Genomic DNA, 20,899 nt, shown 5'->3' on the forward strand with positions numbered 1-20,899 from the left:
GATATGAGACAGTGTACATAAAGAACCACTATAAATAAGGCAAAAGTAGTACATAGACAGTGGGGTAGAGTTCACAGACATATAATCACAGAATGCTCTCCACTTACTGAGGCAGTTATCTAGCAAAGCCATATGTTGAGTCGCACCATTCAATGTAATACATATAGTAAGCTCTGTAATACATGCATAAAATCATTAATGCTGCACAAACCGTATCTCACTAGAGACTCCAGCTGCCTCAAATGCAAGCAAGCAGACACTATTTTTTTTCACCCGATCTGGGACTGTCCTGTCTTACAGATGTACTGGAAATCCGTGAAACGCAGGTTATTTAAAAAACTTAAATATAGAAGTAAAGATGAGGCCCCAAGCAAACTTGCAAGACAATGGAAGTTAGAAAATCCAGATGTAAAATGTAATTCTCCAACTCATTCTACTATTGTCAAGAAGGAGTATTGCAGTACATTGGGTGTAGCTAAGAACCTCAAGAGTGAATGAATGGATTTAGGATGCTCAACAATGGGCATTAGCTAAAGAGATAAAGATAAAACTAACTACAACAGATGAAAAACTACCTGAAGATCTGGAAATATGGCACACACTTTCCTCAGACTCCAAATACCCATTGGCCACATTGAAAGACTAATTGATGTAAAATAAAATCTGAAAAAGATAACTAACATTTAACACCACGAAATAAGGATCATAGCATTGCAGTAAAATGAAAGATCTTAATGTTCCCTCTGTTATGCTACGTCTTGTTTTTTTCATAAATGAAATAAATATTATTTTAAGCTGCTGGGTATTTCTAAATTGTTAGTCTTCAAACAATGTGCTGACTGACAGTTTAGTCAGAATTAAATTGTCCAATGAACGAACAATTAATCCAGAAGTGCACTTTCAGTTTAAAGGAATCATTGTAACAGAGACCAACTCTACTCAAAGTCTTTACGTGCAGTAAATGGTTCAATTTAGAGGGTGCACCATGGGAAACGCCGACAGCGACACTAAAGCTCTGAGGCTTAAGAACGTAATGAACTGATATGCTCTGGTTATGACGGTGGACCCTGAGCCACATTGAGGGTCACCCCTGAAACAATTTGGCTTACATCTGTGAGGCCGACCTTTTTTAATATTTTTCTCTGCAGGGTGACTTTACAACCTTGGTCCTGATGAATGCCTTTGAATCCCTTACTGGGTCAGATATGGACAGAAACATGTAGGCCATATAGAGAGGGAATTTTGTTAAACCCCGTTCCTCTATTATGTTTTAACCCTATTCCCTCGGGGCACCAGAATAAAGTATAGATTTAGCCTACCTGTAGGTAGTTTTATTTAACACACTCTTTTCTAAGCCTGAGCAAAGTTTTCGAAGCTACGCGAAATAACCAACAAACTCAGCAGTGCTATGCAGAGGTCCGCAAGCCGGGAGTGTGCTAGTTCGCGCCATTCACGCTGACTTTTGGCTTCAGGTGTTGGTCCCGCACTGGAAAATCAGAGCGACCAGCACCATGTGCAGCACAAAATCGCGCTGCTTTTTTCTGCTGCTCGATTAGATGTTCTACTTGAGCGGCAGCTACCGCAACGTGAACGGAAGATTTCTCAACGCAAGCGATAGCAGCCATCCACAACCACCCATGGTGAGACAATTTGCAGGGAGGTGGTCTGGAGTAAGATTTTTCTCGCTCTAGCCAACTTTACGTTGGCTAGCGCGAGTGAGGAAAAAACTCATGTTACGCGGAGCGCAGAGTGGGTAACACTCCACAAGCGGACAAGTGGAGCAGAATTTCATGCCCAGGCCTACTATTTTCCTCGTAATCTGCCTTTTCCTGGCAACTTTTACTATACTCATCTAATACAAAAACACCTTTGCTCCTCTCTGTTGGAGAGTTGAGGTCCACACCAGGAATCTTGCGGTCCTGGTGCGAGATGGGAACTCCATGATAAAGCTTGTCCCCCTTGGGTAAGTGAGGGTTCTTGTCCTTAAAGGAGCGCTTTCCCTTTGACCCCTAACATTCAGCTTTCCTCCCCTTCACATGACCAGATGTACAAATTTGGGGGAGACCAGTGTACCTCTAAATCTTTTGGTACAGTGGAAGCCTACAAACATCAAACAGCCTCAGACAAGAAACTGGTGTTTTCACTCAGACATGTTCCTTTACTTGGCCCACGGAAGTAGTCTCAGAACAAGACACTTCAGGGCTTATTTTTACCATGCAGATGCCTTCAAATGCAGAAAGACTAGAAGGGGAGTGGTAGACCAGTCAGTATGAATACAATTAACGGTTTTCCCCCACTGAAAAGAGATCTTGCTAACCTTTAAGAGAAACCATGTGTGTAAGTATAAAAATGCTAGGATAAACTAGTGCTTATTATGGAAGCCCACTGACAATTGGGCAGTCATTGGAAGTCTAAGAATAGATAAAACTACAGAAAATGCAAGATTTGAGAAGTCCATTCAAAAAGCATGATAAGACTACAAGAAGCAGGGATTTAAAAATAGAACAGGAAGACACAGAAATGGGTCATGTAAACTAATCAGGCCAATAAGCATAAACTAAAGTTCCTATGGTGTAGACACCCATTATACGGCTAGTAGCAGATATCTAGGTTTCCTTAAAATACTTAGCACTGGTGTCGGAAAGATGCAAGCATCATACACTATGTATTTGCACGATTCACACAGGGGTTTCTCTGACCATCAAACGTTCTCCCTTTTAGTTATTCCTACATATGACGCGAATTACGAATGCCCATGGGATTGCATAGAATCCTAATAGTAGACCTGGGAGTTTGTGATGCAGATTTCCAGTAGTACTCAGTTCCGTAAGTAGTTGCATAGTCTGAATTATAGGCATGTCATCTATTGTGCAAGCATGAAATAGAGAGCAAATATTTATATGCGTATTTAACTGTTTTTGTTTCTCAGGGGAAGGAATAAGTTTACACAGTAAGAAAACAGTCCCATTACACCCCCTATGGAGATGTTCACTCCCCACTCCTACCCATATAATGTACTTATTCATGCCCTTCGTAGTAGAGAATATGGGTGTGCTTGACCTCACAAATCAAAAATGGATTTATTTTGCACAGCAAAACAAGAGAATAATCTCCCTACAGACCTCAGATTATTATACACACAAATTAATCCAAATATATAATGTGCTCACCCACAACAACTTATTTAATCAATAAACAAATACTCCAATAATTACAAAAATGTATTCTTTTATTTCATTTCTTTTATCAAAAATGTTTTCATTATTTTACGTTTTTTTATAGGTTTTTGTTTACATCAACATCAATTATAAATTCATCAATAATCACAAAGGAAAAAAAGGCAATAAATACAAAATAGACAATATAGACCCCGGTAGAGAAATACAAGCCAAATTCACACAACACCATTCAAATCATACTCACACAAACCCAGACAAACCTACACATTCATAAAATATCTGGGGACCTCAACTACAGAGTGACAGTGTAATTGGAATGACCAACTATAACAACTGCATATAGCAGGATGTTCGCAAGGCAGTGGTCGACGTGTTTATGCGGCATCAAGATGATAGAATGCCACCTTCCTCAGGACCTGCCAAATATGGAGCCCTCACAAGAGCCACTCCACCCGGGGACAAAAGATACCACTGTAAGTAGAGTTCCACTATCGTCAATTGCGATACAAACAGTCATTTTTATAGACTAACTGAGGATCAGCCACTTCTCAAAAAGGTAGTCACAGAATACAGCTCCCAAATCCTGAAGCGACTAGACACCATATATTGTCGCTTCTCTCTGAGAGATTGTAGTCAGACAATCCCAATACTCTAATCCTTTGAACAAATGCGATTGCGCTTAAAAATCACTTTTCAGAGTCCTGATGTGCAGAATATCGATTGTTCTCAAACCTTCGCAGAGCGACGTCACTTGAGGGACATAGGTTGTGTCTTCAGAAATTCTCCATATGTACAACCTGTCTTTTTCACAGTAGATGTCCACCTTAACTCTAGGCTACCGGTTTTTTCACATCATCCACAAAGACTCCTGCTTCAATACTTCAAGGAATTGAGCTTCAATCTCTGTTATGCTTACGTCGTGGATGGTAGCCCGCATAGCCGGGCTGACCTGAGGATCTTGCGTGCTATCGGCTACCGGGCTACCATCCACGACGTAAGCATAACAGAGATTGAAGCTCAATTCCTTGAAGTATAGGAGCAGGAGGCTTTGTGGATGATGTGAAAGAAACCAGTAGCCTAGAGTTAAGGTCTACATCTACTGTGAAAAAGACACGTTGTACATATGGAGAATTTCTGTAGACACAACCTATGTCCCACACGTGACGTCGCTCTGCGAAGGTTTGAGAACAATCGATATTCTGCACATCAGGACTCTGAAAAGTGATTTTTAAGCGCGATCGCATCTGTTCAAAGGATTCGAGTTTTGGGATTGTCTGACTACAATCTCTCAGAGAGAAGCGACAATATATGGTGTCTAGTAGCTTCAGGATTTGGGAGCTGTATTCTGTGACTACCTTTTTGAGAAGTGGCTGATCCTCAGTTAGTCTATAAAAACGACTGTTTGTATCGCAATTGACGATAGTGGAACTGTACTTACAGTGGTATCTTTTGTCCCCGGGTGGAGTGGCTCTTGTGAGGGCTGCATATTTGGCAGGTCCTGAGGAAAGTGGCATTCTATCAACTTGCAGCCACCGAAACGCGTCGACCACTGCCTTGCGAACATTCTGCTATATGCAGTTGTTATATATGGTCAATCCAATTACACTGTCACTCTGTAGTTGAGTTCCCCAGATATGTTATGAATGTGTAGGTTTGTCTCGGTTTGTGTGAGTATGATTTGAATGGTGTTGTGTGAATTCGGCTTGTATTTCTCAACCGGGGTCTATATTGTCTATTTTGTATTTATTGCCTTTTTTCTTTAGTGAATATTGATGAATTTATAATTGATGTTGATGTATACAAAAACCTATCAAAAAAAGTACAATAATGAAAACATTTTTGCTAAAAGAAACGAAATAAAAGAATATATTTTTGTAATTATTGGAGTATTTGTTTATTGATTAAATAAGTTGTTGTTCGTGCTCACATTATATATTTGGATTAATTTGTGTGTATAATAATTTGAGGTCTAGAGGGAGATTTTCCTCTTGTTTTGTTATTGTTTCCCCTCTTCTCCCTGACTGTTATCTTTATTTCAAAGGGGGTCCCCTACATATTGCGCTACATTTACAGCAGGCACATGGGTTGAAACTGAAAAAATTACTCCCGTTTCAAAGTATTGGTTTCTCTTTGTCCATCTTTATAGCCAATTAAGAGTGAGGTAGCCTACAAAGTGCATTTACTTACTGACCCTTAGAAAAAAAGTGCTAGGTTCTTAAGAGCCAGCAGCAAATGCCCATTGGAGGTCTGCTTGCTTGTAAGTTGTTCTCATTTTTGGGGACTTAACAAAAGGTACCATAACAGAGGGATCGTCTTTTATATGCACCTAGTACGTCAAATATCAACCACAAAAACAACATATTTCACAAAAGATAAACCTGAGACTAAGCTTTGAAAGAAAGGCAAAGAATTATTTAAAAACTTCATTATTCTTCAGTGATTTTAAACTTTAGATTTTGTGGCTCTGGCCTTAGATCACATCAGTCCAAGTAGTTTTAGCAATTGCGGACTAGAATGGTTCGGTAATCAACAAGGTAGGTTTGTTATTTGCACAATAATGATATTGAAGATACGCAGAGACTAAAATGACAGCATGTTTGCCCTGCTAACCTCGCAATGGACTAGGCTTACACATCCTTTGGCCGTACAGAAATACACTGAACAAAAACAAGGAACGCGGAAAATGATGTGGTGCAAAGAGGCCAAGGATATATTTCTGTAGGGGACAATATTATAAGAATGAAATGAGTAGGCCAGCGCTTTTAATAATATATGGGTCAATAGCTGACTGTTTCAAACTTTAAACACATTTGAAAGGTGCATGACGTGGCTACATTAGAAAGGTGCATGGTGTGGCTTTTTTTTTTACCTTTCATGTAATATTTTGAATGCTTTGTTTCCTGGTTGATTCTCCATTAAACGATGGAAAGACAAGAACACACATTAACAACCTTAAGAGCATGCCGTAAGGAACCTCACACTGGATTTCTATATAGATCTAGGAGACACTGAACTTAGTAGCACTGTAAAATGTAGTTGTTTCTTGTCAGATCTTTGACAGTGGTCTATTCCACAAATTCTGCACTCACTATGCAGGACTAGAATAAAGCGAACTTTTAACATAATAATCTATTGTGTCTGACAATGGTATCAGTGTAAATACCGTCACAAGTGTCATAAAGTTTCATTGGTCCTAGAGGGAACCCGTTTTGGGGTTTCACTCACTTTCTTAGGCAATTTTGAAGTTAAAAATCAACAATGTTCCGATCTTTTTATGTGCCATACATTATAAAATACGCCCACGTGATAAAAACGAGTTCATATAATAATGTTAATCAGCAATTTATCAGGTAAGTTAACTAAAAACACAGATACTAGTTCAACTTTTTACCATTTTCAATTCATGATCAGACTATTTCATAATTAAAAAGTGCCAATGGTTAGAAAACGGAAAGGGGTAATTTCAACTGCAAATCATACTTTGTGAGTTAACATGAAGACCGTACATCAACATACCCTGAAAGGACCACTAAAAAATGCCAACGGAAACCCCTTGTGTTTTATAAGTTGATAGTGTTGTGCACCTATTAGCAGGAGAAAGTTCCTCAACGATTATAAATAAAAGGAATAAAACAACTGATTTCCTTCCATATTACAAGATTGACATTTTGTTAAATGTTTTCAGATTATTGTAATATTTTCATGATTGCATAGCACCTTTTCTGTATAATACCATAGCTTGCATGGCACAGTGTCTATCATGATCATTTAAACCCTAAAGGGTTGATACCGGTCAGATGTGAGAATTAGTCTTCAGAGTATGTGGTTACTACAAGGCTTTTGTGAAAACCAGGAAATATGCACAATACACAGCTCAAAAACTACATGCATTCCCCAAACTGTGATGGGAAGCACCAAGCATGCACACGTCCTCCAATAAGTTCGCATTTTTTCAAATTTTAGATGCACAGTGTTGACTTGTTGAAAGAAATTAATGGCCTTTTGGAACAGGACCAGTTTTGTTGTGCTTTCTTCATTTTGGGGTTATACTCACCTGATGGTTTCATGTAATAATTCTCAATATCAGACATGTCCGTGTGTAGCGCACACTCGAGATAGCTGAGGATAACCTTTCTACTGTAGTAGTACCTCAAGCCCATTAGAAAGAAGGGTAAACAGCAGGTCGTCAGCAAGGACTTGGTCACAACAAAGCACAATACTATGGAGATAAGGAAGAGAAATAAACGATACCTGTCAGAAAAGAGAACGTAGAGTTGATATCGGAATACAAAGACCCAAAAAGTGACAAAATGCATAGAAAATAAATGTAGAATTTAATCACAAGAGTGCTAGAACAGAATTGCTTCGGTAGTATATGGAATTTGACATTTTTTAGGCAAGAAAATACATTATCTTTTTTGTGGTTTGATGTGACTAAGGTAGTACCTTTTTATTTTCTTAAGTTGTGGTCTAATAATGTAAACTAATTAAATGTCTACAGTGTACCCCCAGACCAGTAGCAATTTAAAAATAGGATTTACACACTGTATGCTACATATGTATGTTTCATTACAGCAAGTCTTAGGGAAGAAGTAAAGGTAACTACCATTTTCACAAAGATTGATATAATCTGTGTAGTGAGGGGTGTAGTCCCAAAATAGCCATCTCTGAGTATGGTCTACATTATTTTATATAACACAGCAGGATAGAAAAGAGACAGAACAAATCAAGGCAATGAGACAACGTTACTGAAAAACTGCAGGAGACAAAAAGAGGTGTTTCGGTTTCAGTGATTGTACAATGTGAATCCAACTTTGATATAAAAAATACACTTCTTTTCCATGATATTAACTTGTAATATTGCATCGGCACATACAGCAACTGGGTAGCTACTTACGGGATGATAAACCAACTGTAGTTACTTATTCACCACCGAACTGCACTGGGCTGAAAGTGGGAGAAAGTTGAGAGATTGATAGGTTGAGCACAAAGATTCGAAAGCCCCTCTTGGGGCTCAAACTGGCCCCTCATTAGCCAGCTTCTACCCCAGCACTAAGCTACTGTTCACTGCAGGGTCGGTAAGCATGCACAGCAGATTACCAGATTACCAGATTTCTTAGATGTGCTCAGAACAGGCAAATTCACATTTTCACCCGCTTTTGGGTAAAATGCCAGAAGCTACTCATTGAAATCCATCAAACTACTCACCTTAGCTATATAATTCTTGGGAAAGGATAACTTTGGGCAAAATAGTTTTTATAAGTCTCAGGTTTCCACGAGTCAGGCGCTCCGAAAACCAGTGAAAAATAATGAAGTAAATCTTGCATTAACATTCGTAAGCATTCCATTAGGCGTTTCATCCCCTATTGCTTGAGCAAGGCTCTGAGTACATCTTTAACAGTAACTTGAGGGAAAGGCTAGGCAGACACCACAACCCGTCCCTCCAATTCATTCGGTAGTTTTCATTTCTGAAAGAAGCCAGAAGTACACGACTGGACACAAACTAAACTTGGAAGCAAAAAAAATAAAAGTTGATAATAATGCTGCACCGATGCCTATATATAAGATAGTTTTGTATGGGCAAATGTGATTTATTGTTAGAGTTGCCTATTCAATGCTTTACTTGCCATCAAACTGATGGATATGAAACTAGGGCTCGAAAGGTACAACTGGGCTGGGAATGAGGAAGGGGACAAGTAACTGCAATAGATAGACTTGATCATTTCTCTGAAGCACAGCAATATACCTTGGATTAGTCTAGGTACATTTGGGCAAACTATTTGATATTCTTCCAGAAGTTTGCTCTCTTTTCAGCAGTTCAAGCAATTATGGGATAAGGCGCCTTGCTGGCAGTTCTCACTTATGCTGCCCTATCTAATACCAAAAAGACAAATCAACAGTAGATCAGAGTCTTGTCAGAATAGGTGGGTGATGTATCCCTTTTCACTAGCCTCTCTTCCCGGGACATTTTATGGATACTAGTCTTTGCTATGGCAGGAGTGTAACTTCTGCATCGAGCAAGATTTTCTGCTGGCCTGAGATTGTATTTTAAGGTTTGGTTTTAATTTCTTTCAACATTTCAATGCAATGATCACGCAGTCCTTGGAGGATAAGCTACTTGTGGCAAGTGAAAATATTCTCTGGAGGAGAGGAAGCACACGGTTTCTGCTGTTCTAGGATAAAAAGTGGTGCTCAGATGCGCAGTCCTAGTGGTGGCTCAGAGAGGGGCTTAGTATTGCATTATCGGAGTTCTTCCCACTACTAATAGTGCTTGCACAGTAGGGTTCAGAGTTGGCAGACAGGAAGGTAACATTTGAAGACAACTGTGACACAGTAGTTGCCTTGCTGAATGTGCAAAAGGTCAGCGAAATGAGTCTGTTGAAGTTGCTGCATTGGTTGTTGCTGGATTGTCTACATCACAACATTAGAGCCAGGCATGTGCCAGGTGCTTTGTCTTGTTCACAGTGACAAAGATTTCATAGACTGGCACCCTGAGTGATTGCAGGGAAGATAGAGCTTCCTAAGGACATGTGGTCTTTGGGAGGGAGACAGATGGTGGTGGAACTAGTTTAAATTGTTGGCGGTGCCCCCAAAGAGAGTTTACACACGTCTGGTGGGTGTTTCTAGCTTGTGGAGCAAGAAGAGGGGCTGTGCAAAAAGGGATTTGAAGGATGTGGTACGATTCATTGTGGACATGACTGAAAAATATTGGAAGTTATTATTGCAAGTTAGATTCCAGGAGTAGTTTTTTTTTTTTTTACCAGAATTGTTTCTAGGGTTATGAACTGTTACATTTCAGATTGTTACAAGAAATACATTGGGCAGGAATTAAGATTTATTTTAGAAGCTATCTAGCAATATCCATGTTTTTTGTTTGTTGTAGGTTGTGTTCTTGGGCCTCTGTCAGCTAATACTATAATGTGGGCATTCGCTGGTTAAAGTGGGCAGCCAAGCTGATGGGCAGCTATGTCCTGTTGGAAAGTCGTTGGGCTTCAAGAGTGAAGTTTATGTGGTGTACTGGTGGGGTTAGAGCAGCATGAGATCGGAAGAGCTGTTGCCGTGGCTGGCGGAGTTGACACTGGGAAGGGCTTGTCAAGAAATGCTGCGGATTAGCTGAGGTGAATTTTAATTTGTCCAGTTATCAGGCTTGTCATTGTTTAAAGTTGTGAAAGTGAAGTTGTTGAGAATACAGCCTTTACGGTCAGATACTTTTGTTGTGTGGGCGGAGTTTGTATAGAGATGGGTATGGTGAGATTCAGTGAAGCATAATGCCATTACGAAAGCACACAGGAAAGTAAACTGAGAGTTGCAGAGGTCATCCAACATGCAAGGATTGCCATTGTTAATGGGGAATGAGTATTACCTGTTGAAGACTGTGTAGTTACTGCTGAAGTCTTTGGGGGTACAGTTACAAACAGTGCTAGGGTGTACATTGGATGGGGGCTGTTGAACAGGCAGCTACTGCAGCACTGTGCACAAAGTTCAGATGGGGAGTGGGGATGGGAAAACACTTGTTGAATATTTCTCTGGTTGCAGGAGAAGGCAATGACCATGCACTATTTGGATAAGGCTAATACATCACCGTGAGGGCATATCCAACTTGGGGTAGGTGGAAAGAACAGGTATCGCCTGTCATTACCTGAAGGGAAGATGGCCAGCCGTAACACCATTGTGATGGGGAGCAAGAGAATAACAGCTCGTCAGGACGGGCAAGGGTCTGAAGAGTTGTGAAGTTTGAATGTTGATGCAATTTATTGGCTGGGGGATATAGTGGGCACAGTGTGGATTAAGGGAAGTAGACGCGTGAGAATTTGGATTAGTGGGGCAGGGTAATGCAGTCATGTATATGTATGCAAAAACAACAGGTGATGGACAGAATGCAGAACAATGTCATACATTCACCCCAGTACAGAGAACCCAGCCATATGCAAATCAGTCTTGGCCCTGTGCCCAATGGGAACAGTCCCGCCCGAAGTGCCAAGCCAGGTCCTCCCTGGATTGGAAACAAGCATCCAAGGACCGGTTTCGTGCTTTCAGCCCTCATCAGCCTGGATAGCGTCATGTATATGTATGGCAATGATGGCTTATATGCCTGTTCTAATGAAGCAGCCTTTTGCACTTTATATGAATGCCCTGTGGTAATTTGTGCTGTCTCTCCGGATTTTGTAAAGAACTCCATCCAGCTGTACATAAAGGTGGGCAAGCCCTTGAAGGCTCGAGACAGATGGCCGGCTCTTCAGCAGCTCTAGGTCCTCTGTGACTCAAACCAAAGCAAACCGAGCCAAGCTGTAACCTCTACCTCTTCTACATCCCCCTCATGTGCTATCACAACATTCTACAAACTCCTCAGGGTGCAGCAAAGGAGAGAATGGCCAGCGCTGCTGATTATTTACATTTCTACAATCAAAATGCAAAAGACCAGTGGAATTGCCCGACCCCTATTCTGTTGCACCCTGAGAGACCTGGGAGGTGCTAAATGAGGGGTAATGAGGGAAGGACGTTGGGCTCTGCGTGGGTGGAAGCCGCTGACTGGGGGTATTATCAATGTCAAAGGTAGCACAGGGCTTGGAGTACAGAGAGTAAGGCACAGGATAGGAGAGGGCGAGGCAATCGTGCATAGGGGGCGAAAGCGAAATATAGCGAGAGAAAGTGGACGAGAAAGAACGAAAAAGGCTGGGGGGGAGCGAAGAGAGTGAAAGTGGAGACGAAGAGAAAGGGAACAGAAGAGGAAAAGCCAGCCACAGAAAGACGGAGACACGGGAGGCGGGTAGCTAGAATGAGAGTGAATTTAGAGCATTCGCATGACGATATTTTCCGGCTCTGCTGTTTTGACTCAAAGAGCCAAGTCGGTCCTCATTGTCTCCAGCTTGTAATGGAGACAAGTGAAAATTGACGGGTTAACGAATGATGGTGCGAAGGAGGGGTGTGTGAGGGGGTAAATGCCTGCGAGTAGGACTGGGGTGTGTGAGAGATGGAGATGAGAGCCAGGATCTTCTGAGACATGATTAAATGCTAGTGAGAGGGAATAAGGGGTTGAGGAAACAATAGAGAAGAAATCACTGATCGAATCCTCGAGAGAAAGTGGGGGAGTGGGGGGATACGTGGCATCTACGCCTTAGGTGGAAGATTCGAGATTTCAAACCCAAAAATTGCTAAAGGCTTTATTTAGTTCAGCTTACTCTCGTTTACAAAGTCCTCCACTTCAATGGAAGTTGAGAAATGAAAAACCTCAGATTTCTTTGTTTTTTCCCTAAATCATCTTCTCAGATCACAGATCCCAAATGATCAAAATTGCGAACAGTCTTTCTTCTCCTGTGGCGGTAGGTCAGGGTGTTCCTCAAGGCTCTATACTTGCACCCACCTTGTTCAATCTCTACCTAGAACCACTGGGAAACCTCCTAAGCAAATCCGGGATTCACTACCATCTCTATGCAGACGACACTCAACTCTACCTCAAGGTTGCCTCCACCCATGATCTCTCCTTCCTAAGCTCTACTCTGGACTCCATCCAAAACTGGATGTCAACTCATCAACTGATTCTGAATCCTTCCAAAACGGAATTCCTCCTCTTCTCCTCCTCACTCTCTCCCCCCCCGGTTCAATCATGGATGGATCAGCTGAATCTACTCAACACTAAACCCATCATTGTCGACAGCGCAAAATCCCTTGGAGTTATTCTAGACAAAAAACTCAATCTAACCCCCCACATCAATTCGATTGCAAAATCTGCTCGTTACCAACTGCGCCTTCTTTGGGGAATCAGACGTTTCTTCCCGGAACAGGACCTTATAACCCTGGTGCAATCGCTGGTCCTCTCCAGATTAGACTACTGCAATTCTCTTCTTACCGGCCTCCCCAAATCCCACCTGTCCCCACTTAAGTCTGTTTTCCATTCAGCAGCTCGCTTCATCTATGGGGCCAAAAGAAGCGATCATATCACACCGATGTTATCCACCCTTCGCTGGCTCCCCTTTGAGGCTAGAGCTATCTACAAGACCGCCTGCATCACCCACAAAGCCTTGCACTCCTCCTCTCCTCGCTACCTGGCGAATAAACTGAAACTCTCTGGAGGCTCTAGACCCTCACGCAATGCGGAGAATCTTCTACTTGAACCTCCCACTTTCAAGAAGGAAAGAACAATGGCCCAATCCTTTTCAGGCAACGCAGTGAGAATCTGGAACTCACTCCCGCCTCAGCTCCGGACCACTGCCTCCTCCCAGGCTTTCAAAAGGGATCTCAAAGTGCTCCTCCTCCAGAGACACCTCCAAAAGTGATTCACGTCCTCTTGGTATTTGGAGGAAGACGTCCCACTACTGTTATTTTCCATGCCCATGGAAGTGCCTTCCCAGGGTATTCCTGGGGGTGGAGTGTCTGCCTCTTTGGAGTTTTTTTTCCATGTACCGGTGTCTGGTGCCCTTGTGTAACATGCACACACCACTTTGCCCTTGTATCACACGGTTTGCTACCTCTCACATGTTTTTATCTTTGATACTTGCACAAGTGCCACCCTGCCTACATAACGCTTGTTCGTGTGCCTGAGTGTCTAGCACCTTTTGCAGTATTACACCTAAAATGATACTTTGTTCTCTCTTGTAACCGCACACTTGTCACTTTACTACCTCATGTATTTTTGGCTGCTCACAACTTTCACTACCCCATGTATGCTGTTTGCTCACAACTGTCTCTGTTACCTTTACTACCTCATGTAAATGTGTAAATGTGTAAATGTAGTTGAGCTTATATAGCGCACAGCTACCCGCAGTGGGTTTCCCGGCGCTTGCTTAGGGAACCCGTCCTGGTATTCCCCTGTGAGATAGCAGGGTATCCACAAGGTGAAAGTCAGGCATCCCGCCGCGAGGGGCCGTTGTGGAGATTAAGCAAGCTATTGCCCAGAGTCGCAGAGTGTGAACCCGTGAGTCGAGGAGGCACCGGGGCGAGAATTATCGAGTCGTGGAATTTTTAGCCCAAGACCCGCCGAGGCGGGGAATTGAACCCTGGTCCAGGACCGATCTCCACTTCCGGGTCTGCTGCCTCTAACCCCTGAGCCACACTTCTTCACCAATGTATTTTTGGTTGCTCACAATTTTTACTACCTCATGTATTCTGTTTGCTCACAATTGTCATTATTATCTTTACTACCTCATGTATTTTTGGTTGCTCACAATTTTTAATACCTCATGTATATTGTTTGATCACAAATGTCACTATTATTTTTGTAACGTAATGTATGCTTTTGTAAGGTTTCTCATTATGTTCCATGTCTGTTCCTTTTGTGAAGCGCTCTGACACCTTCGGGTAAAGTCCGCGCTATATAAAACTGCATAAATAAATAAATAATAAATAAATAAATTCTCAGTCCGCAAATGTTGGTATGTGTGGAGGGGTGCACAGGTAAATGGGATGGAGGGTGTCTGAAGGCTAGAAAGACACGGTGATGGGAATCCGCGACCGGAGAAGATAAAAGATAAGGGAGGAGAGGCGATGCAAGGAAACGGGGCTGGGGGGCGGGCGAGTAGAGAAATCATTCATGGAGGTTGGTGCGCAGGGGGAGGGAACGGAGCCCGGTGAGCGCCTGCGTGCCAGTGACACCCGCCACGCCTCCCATTCATTCTAGTGCTTCTGCTAGGAAGGCTGGATGCAGCGAGCACAGGACCCGGCAGCGTGCGTTATCATCGCATCAGCACGATGCGCTGTCCACATCCAACATCCATCCCTCCTCCGGGGCAGGCATTCACACCTTTGGGACACTTCACACCCCCTTCATGGCCTCTTTTTAACAGAAGGCGATGATATTCAAGCAACGCTCCTTGCTAATAAACTAGCGGCTCAAAAAGGGACATTTCTACCTGAAGGATCGGAGAAACCGATACTGGAAACACACACAAGGGCTGAAATAATGTATTCAACGCACTACGATTTAACATATATGAGATATGATCACCTCTACAGGTGCACGTTATGCATTTTACGGACCTTAACTTGAAAACATGTACACATAAAACTTAGACACAACCATGCATACTAAATCTTTACCACTGACTGTCTACCTCGGCCGAGGGAGAAGCAGCCTGGCATCTGATATATTGGGAGCACCGGTTCTTGTCCTTGTGTCTCGTCCCTGCAACGAAAGTACTGCAATTCTCTGATGGGTGTGAGCTTACCTATGAGCAGGGCATATAGGATCTGAATGAGGGGCTCTTGTTTCAGCCCCCTAAAGGCAGTGCTGGGGATCCGCTCCAGAATCCCCTCGTAGAAGATGCGCCGTGCCACCTCCTGGTCCGAGGGCTGAAATTCCCGAATGTAAACCCGGTCCTTGGTCCTGGCATCCTCCTCTTCAGCGGCGACAAGGGACGAGGAGACAGGGGCAGCTGCTGGCATCAAGGGCCATATCTGGGAGGAGGACACGATCTGGGCATCTTTCTGTGAGCTCCCCGGTATGGAATTGTGATCTTCAGCCACTATTTTAGTCTCGCAAACCATTTTGGAAGACGAATAATTCATGCAAGTAGCCAGGGGGCCGCGACAGGGTGCGAGGAATGCTGCAGAGGATTGTACGTGGAGGCAGTCAGGCAGAGGAGCTCCTCCGCATCTTGGGGATGTATTTATATTGCGCCAGAGCCGGTGCGGGTCTCGTCCTGGTGGGAGGGAAGGCGATCGAGGGCCAGGCGCTCGCCACATTGGCTGTCAAATTCCGTCATGTGACAAGAAACGCCTGCCCCCCTTTCTTCTCCCCTTCACTTCAGTGCAAATTACTACATCTTTTTCTGCTCTTTTTATGCAGCTGTAACGATCCGATCCCGCTGCTGAGCTCTACAAAACGCAACACCCGCGCTGTCAGCAGCCGCAAGGGCTGGGAAGAAGGATTGGCTTTTTATCTTGAGCCCTTGGATGGAGGATGCAGAGGGGCCACCCTTGGACTGCGGCCGGAGTCACAGGAGTGCGAATATGCACAAAGAAGAGTGCATTTGCTATTCTTGGACCACTTCCTTATGTTTCTTTTTGAATGGATGCAAATTGTTAAATGCTTTGCAATGTAATTTCCACCAGTCATGTTTCTTCAGGGGAGAATCACACATTATTCTTATGTTGCAAATCATTTTAGCTTATCTTGATGCCTGTTTTTGTTAGTATTATTTGTAAGCAAACAATGGATGCTCTTCAGCGCGGTTACCGATACAGAACGTATCACATGGGATGTTTTTACACTGGGGTTTGCAACATGCTGATGAGCTGCACTCAACGATGCGTCGCTCCACTGCTACTACACATTTCTACTCTACAGTTTGCATCTTCATCGGGTAAATTCTTCCTCACACAGAAGCAAGCCTAGTGGGCAAACAACATTCTACGATCTGCTGCCACGCTTTCCTGTTTGATGTTCCCAGAGATATGCCCGTAGAATATAATTACATGCGATTGCCGAAGAAAGTGCACCATTTGGGTATCTACTTGGCTTTCCATCTTTTCCTCTCAACATTTTTCACTTTGACCATGTATGTAATGCGCTGCATCACTGCCCTCTCCATACCACCAATAACTGGAGGAGAACAACAATGTGAACTATTCATGACGACAAAAACAATAAGTAGCCGTAATTATTTCTGGCCAGGAAAGCGCTCAACCACCATCGAGCACAGAGAGGCCTTCATTGAGGACGACGCAGAGGTTTGGCGGCTGTGCTTTTGCAAAGGTCGGTGATGGTACGTTCGCCAGTCTCTGATGGATTGATTGTTTTACCCAACACAAAGGAGAGCAGAACAAGAAGCCAGGGCTGTCACGCTGCGGCTCACCCGCAGGGACCGCTGCTCATTTCAAGGAGCTGCCCCTTGTGTACACGTACCCAGATGCTGCTTATAATAACGTCGCTTTGTTGGGGAGGGGAAAAAACGAGGGCCATCACCTAAAAATAGACCACCCTTTCCTCTGCTTGTAGCGGTTTTTGCTGCACGCCCTGACACCTCTCAGTTTGTTCCAACAGCGGCCTCTTGAGGCAACTGTAATGTTGTGTCTCGTCAGCGAACCTGTTTAGAAGAGGCTAGAACATCAGTCTGTCGCTACTCTTCGAAGTCGAGTCGGTTAACAGTCACAGAGAAAATAAATTGGAAGTATATCGAAGTAGGGAGTTTGCTCTTTTTCTTATGCGGCGCAACGAATTACTTAAAACATATATAAATGTCAGATGCACAGTACTTAACAACAGAGGCTAGAAAACAATTCTAATGTGAGCGTGGCCATATCCTAACCTGAATTTGTGGTAAACGCGCAGCACCCACTGAAGCTTGACGCTGCCTCCATTCCATTTCAAGTACGCAATTCCAAAATGGCCGCGCAGGGCATAAGGGAAGGCTGGACGGTTTAAGAGGAAACGAGGGACTGGAAACGTAAGGCACGACTAATATTAAAACATGGGAAATAGACGTTTTTAGGGATTTATATAATTGACAAAATTAACACCTCGTTTAATGACAAACCTCCCAGTAGTGTTGCGTTTTAATGTAAATATTTACATTCCCTGTATTGTGGCAACAGTTCATATTTTGTTACGACGTCGGTCTTTAGTTATTTGGAAGCCAGACCTTCAAAGATTCGGCCTTCGAATCTGATAGGCTGATAAAGATATTGCGCCTTTAGTGTCGATTGGAGTACGCACTTCGGGCATGCGCAGTGTGTTTTCAGTGCAGAACTGATCTGCTTCAGTGTTGAATATCAGCTCCTGGGGGTGGATGGTAGTTGCCGCAACGTAAGGGCAGAAGACAGAAATGCGAATGCTGAAAACGTATTTTATTCGGTTTTCTTCACATATTCCAGTACTTTTCACGTTTCACCACCAATTTATAGAGCGGCCAGCACGAAAAAACTCCGAAAACAAACCGTGTGGAAAAGCACTGTGCATATACCAGAAAGGTCCCCGTAAGGAAAACGCTAATGAAATTTCATTTTTTGTTGGGCTTGCAGGCTTTTGTGGTGTAGCGCTCTAGTGCTCCACGTTGTAGCGTCATACATCCTGGAATCACCACTCTACAGCTTTTAATAGTAATGTGTAAACTAACGCTGATCATTCGCTTATAATTTTAAAAAGTTCTGGGTAGCGGTCAAGTGCTTTAAAAAGACAGAATGGAAACTATGGTAGTTCTTGCAATGGGGGCGGGTGTCGAAGGCGTGGCTAACAAACAACCAAACCTGTAACGTTTTTTAGTCTCATCTTCAGGTAACTACATATAAAACAATGCACAGTCAAACTGCTCTGTTGTACATTATGAAACCCAATGCCCCACAGGGATCTGTGTGTGTAACCAGAGAGCCACAGAACAGAATCTTGGTTGGACCACTGGAGAATAGAAAGGTGTGTACTTTAGTGCCTCGAGGTTCTAGCCAGTGACAAGTACTGTGACTATGCAAGTCGGTATTTTAACTTGCATAACACACAGTATAAGATGGGCTGCTGCAAAATGTTCAAAAAGGTTTAAGATAAAAAAGTGCTTCCAAAATTTAGATTTTAGTAATACTGAGACTACATAGTGAAGTTTTTTTATAACTATCCATTAAAAGCAAGTCCAATTGGTCGCACACTGCTTGTTCTATCAGCGTGTTGCCCCAAAGCATTGTGGTCCATGAAGTAAGCATCAGCGGGTGCGCCTCTGCCAGGGTCTTGAGCAAAAAATCACTGTCGTGTTGGCCATCCCTGGACACGTGTTTCGAGGTTGTTACCTCCCGTCAGCAGGGAATAGGCATATATGTAGGGGTGCTGCGTAGCCTGCCAAAAAATATTCACAGGTCCGGTACCACTCGTGGCACGCAGGTGCGTAACCCGGGCTCGTCAGCCCCACCAGCTCAAGAGAGCTTGAATATAAAAGAAAGTCCAATTGGTCACACACTGCTTGTCCTATCATCGTGTTGCCCCAAAGCATTGTGGTCCATGAAGTAAGCATCAGCGGGTGCGCCTCTGCCAGAGTCTTGAGCAAAAAATCACTGTCGCGTTGGCCTATCCATTAAAAGCACCCACTTCATAGCTCATCTGGTAACTCCTTTGCAACACCACTCAAAAATATAAAATCTGTCATCAGAAAGCTTAAAATGAACTCAATTAAAGCCAATACCAGCTTCTAAGTACTCTTTACATTTACAGATTAACCAGTTGTGCACACTTACATTTCTTTCAAGCAAACAGACACCCTATCAGAATAGCTTGTTTAGCTTTCTGCAGTCCTGTCAAGTATCACTCATCTTTATTTATTTATTTATTTATTTTAAAAGTTTTATATAGCGCTGGCTAGACCCAGAGGTATCAGAGCGCTTTACATGATCATGATAGGATAAGGCCACAAGTGGTATAAAAAGCATAATAACAAAGTAAAAAACAACAAATGTACAAAATCAAGGAGAAATGAAGCAAGAGATGAAGCAGTATTTATTATTTATTTCAATTTATATAGCGCGTTATAACCCAGGGGTCTCTAAGCGCTTTATCAGGGACCAGATATCAAATACTGTGGAGGACAACTGTTCATAAAAAAGTTACAAATCACCCCATGCTTGCTGGAAAAGCACTGTTTTTAGTTTTTTTCGGAAGGTCAACAGATTCGTCTCCTTCCGTAGTTCTATTGGCAGCTTATTCCAGGCTGTTGGGAGCAGATATGAAAAGGCACGTCCACCTACTGTGGCCAATCTACAACGTGGTTGAATAAGAAGAGAGGCGTCAGCAGATCGAAGTGTCCGTGCTGGGCTATAGGGGATAAGGCGAGATTTCATGTACATTGGAGCCTTACCATACAGGGCTTTGTGAACAATGCACAATCCTTTAAACATCACCCTTTGCTTAACCGGCAGCCAGTGCAGTTCTTGCATAAGGGGAGATGCATGGGTATTCCTTGGCTTTTTAAAGATAAGCCTAGCAGCGTCATTCATGACAACCTGCAGCGTGTTCAGTAATTTTTGTGGCAGTCCTATATATAGCGAGTTGCCATAGTCTAGCATAGCCAGGATCGTGGCGGAGACCGCTCGCCTCAGGGTGGAGAAGGACAACAAAGTATCATATTGGTAATATAGGCAAATTTGATTACAGTAAGAAGGAGCTATATTAAAGGGACAGATATGGTATAGTGAGATGAGATCAGGAGTCATGGCACAGGATTAGGAACCCAAGGGGTAGTTAAGGAGGTGGGTTTTGAGGTCTTTTTTGAAGCTGGCGTACGAGGGGTTACAGCGAAGGTTTTTCAGGAGGGAGTTCCAGATAGTAGGGGCATTTCCAGAGAAGGAGCGAGATTGTGTTGCTTTTTTTGTGTGCAGGGGAGGGATTAGGAGTAGGGCGTTGGAGCTTCTCAGAGGACGAGTGGTACCAGCAATAAGGAGTTTCTTGGATAGGTACTGCGGAGTGTTTTGGTGGAGAGCTTTATGAGTAATGCAGGCCGTTTTGTAAGTTGATCTCCCTTCAATTGGGCGCCATTTAAGTAATTTGAGAGCTGGGGTGTTATGGTCAAAGCGTTTGGAGTCAGTGATGAGCCTGGCTGCAAGGTTGAGCACAGCTTTAATAGGAGCAAGGAGGACCTCGGGGATTCCGTTGAGGATGGCGTTGCCATAGGCAATGCACGAGAGAACCAGTGATTGAACTGCAAGTTTAAAATCATCAATGGGTAGGAATGGTTTGATTTTCTTGAGGTGACGGAGAGTGAAGAGGGCTCCTTTGGCAAATTTTTTTATGTGAACGTTTAGGGTGATGGCGT

General features: G+C 43.1%; 1 protein-coding gene across 3 annotated transcripts in view; it reads right to left on the minus strand.

Annotated features, from left to right (window-relative positions):
* Positions 1-15,680, minus strand: part of NAT8L (N-acetyltransferase 8 like) — a 197,803-nt gene extending 182,123 nt beyond the window's left edge. For 2 of the 3 annotated variants that reach the window (XR_013608473.1, XR_013608472.1), the window contains exon 1: positions 7,234-7,372. Coding sequence is in view for 1 of the 3 variants with exons in the window: in XM_078679008.1 (XP_078535134.1) it covers positions 7,234-7,398; positions 15,341-15,680 (505 nt within the window). In the remaining 2 variants the exon portion in view is untranslated. Of the gene's footprint in view, positions 1-7,233; positions 7,399-15,340 lie in introns of those variants that run through there. The other variant, XM_078679008.1, reaches the window with a different exon arrangement.
* Positions 15,681-20,899: the final 5,219 nt, after the last annotated feature.

The sequence above is a fragment of the Lissotriton helveticus genome, chromosome 2_2, assembly GCF_964261635.1.
Source record: "Lissotriton helveticus chromosome 2_2, aLisHel1.1, whole genome shotgun sequence".
NCBI classification, from domain to species: domain Eukaryota; kingdom Metazoa; phylum Chordata; class Amphibia; order Caudata; family Salamandridae; genus Lissotriton; species Lissotriton helveticus.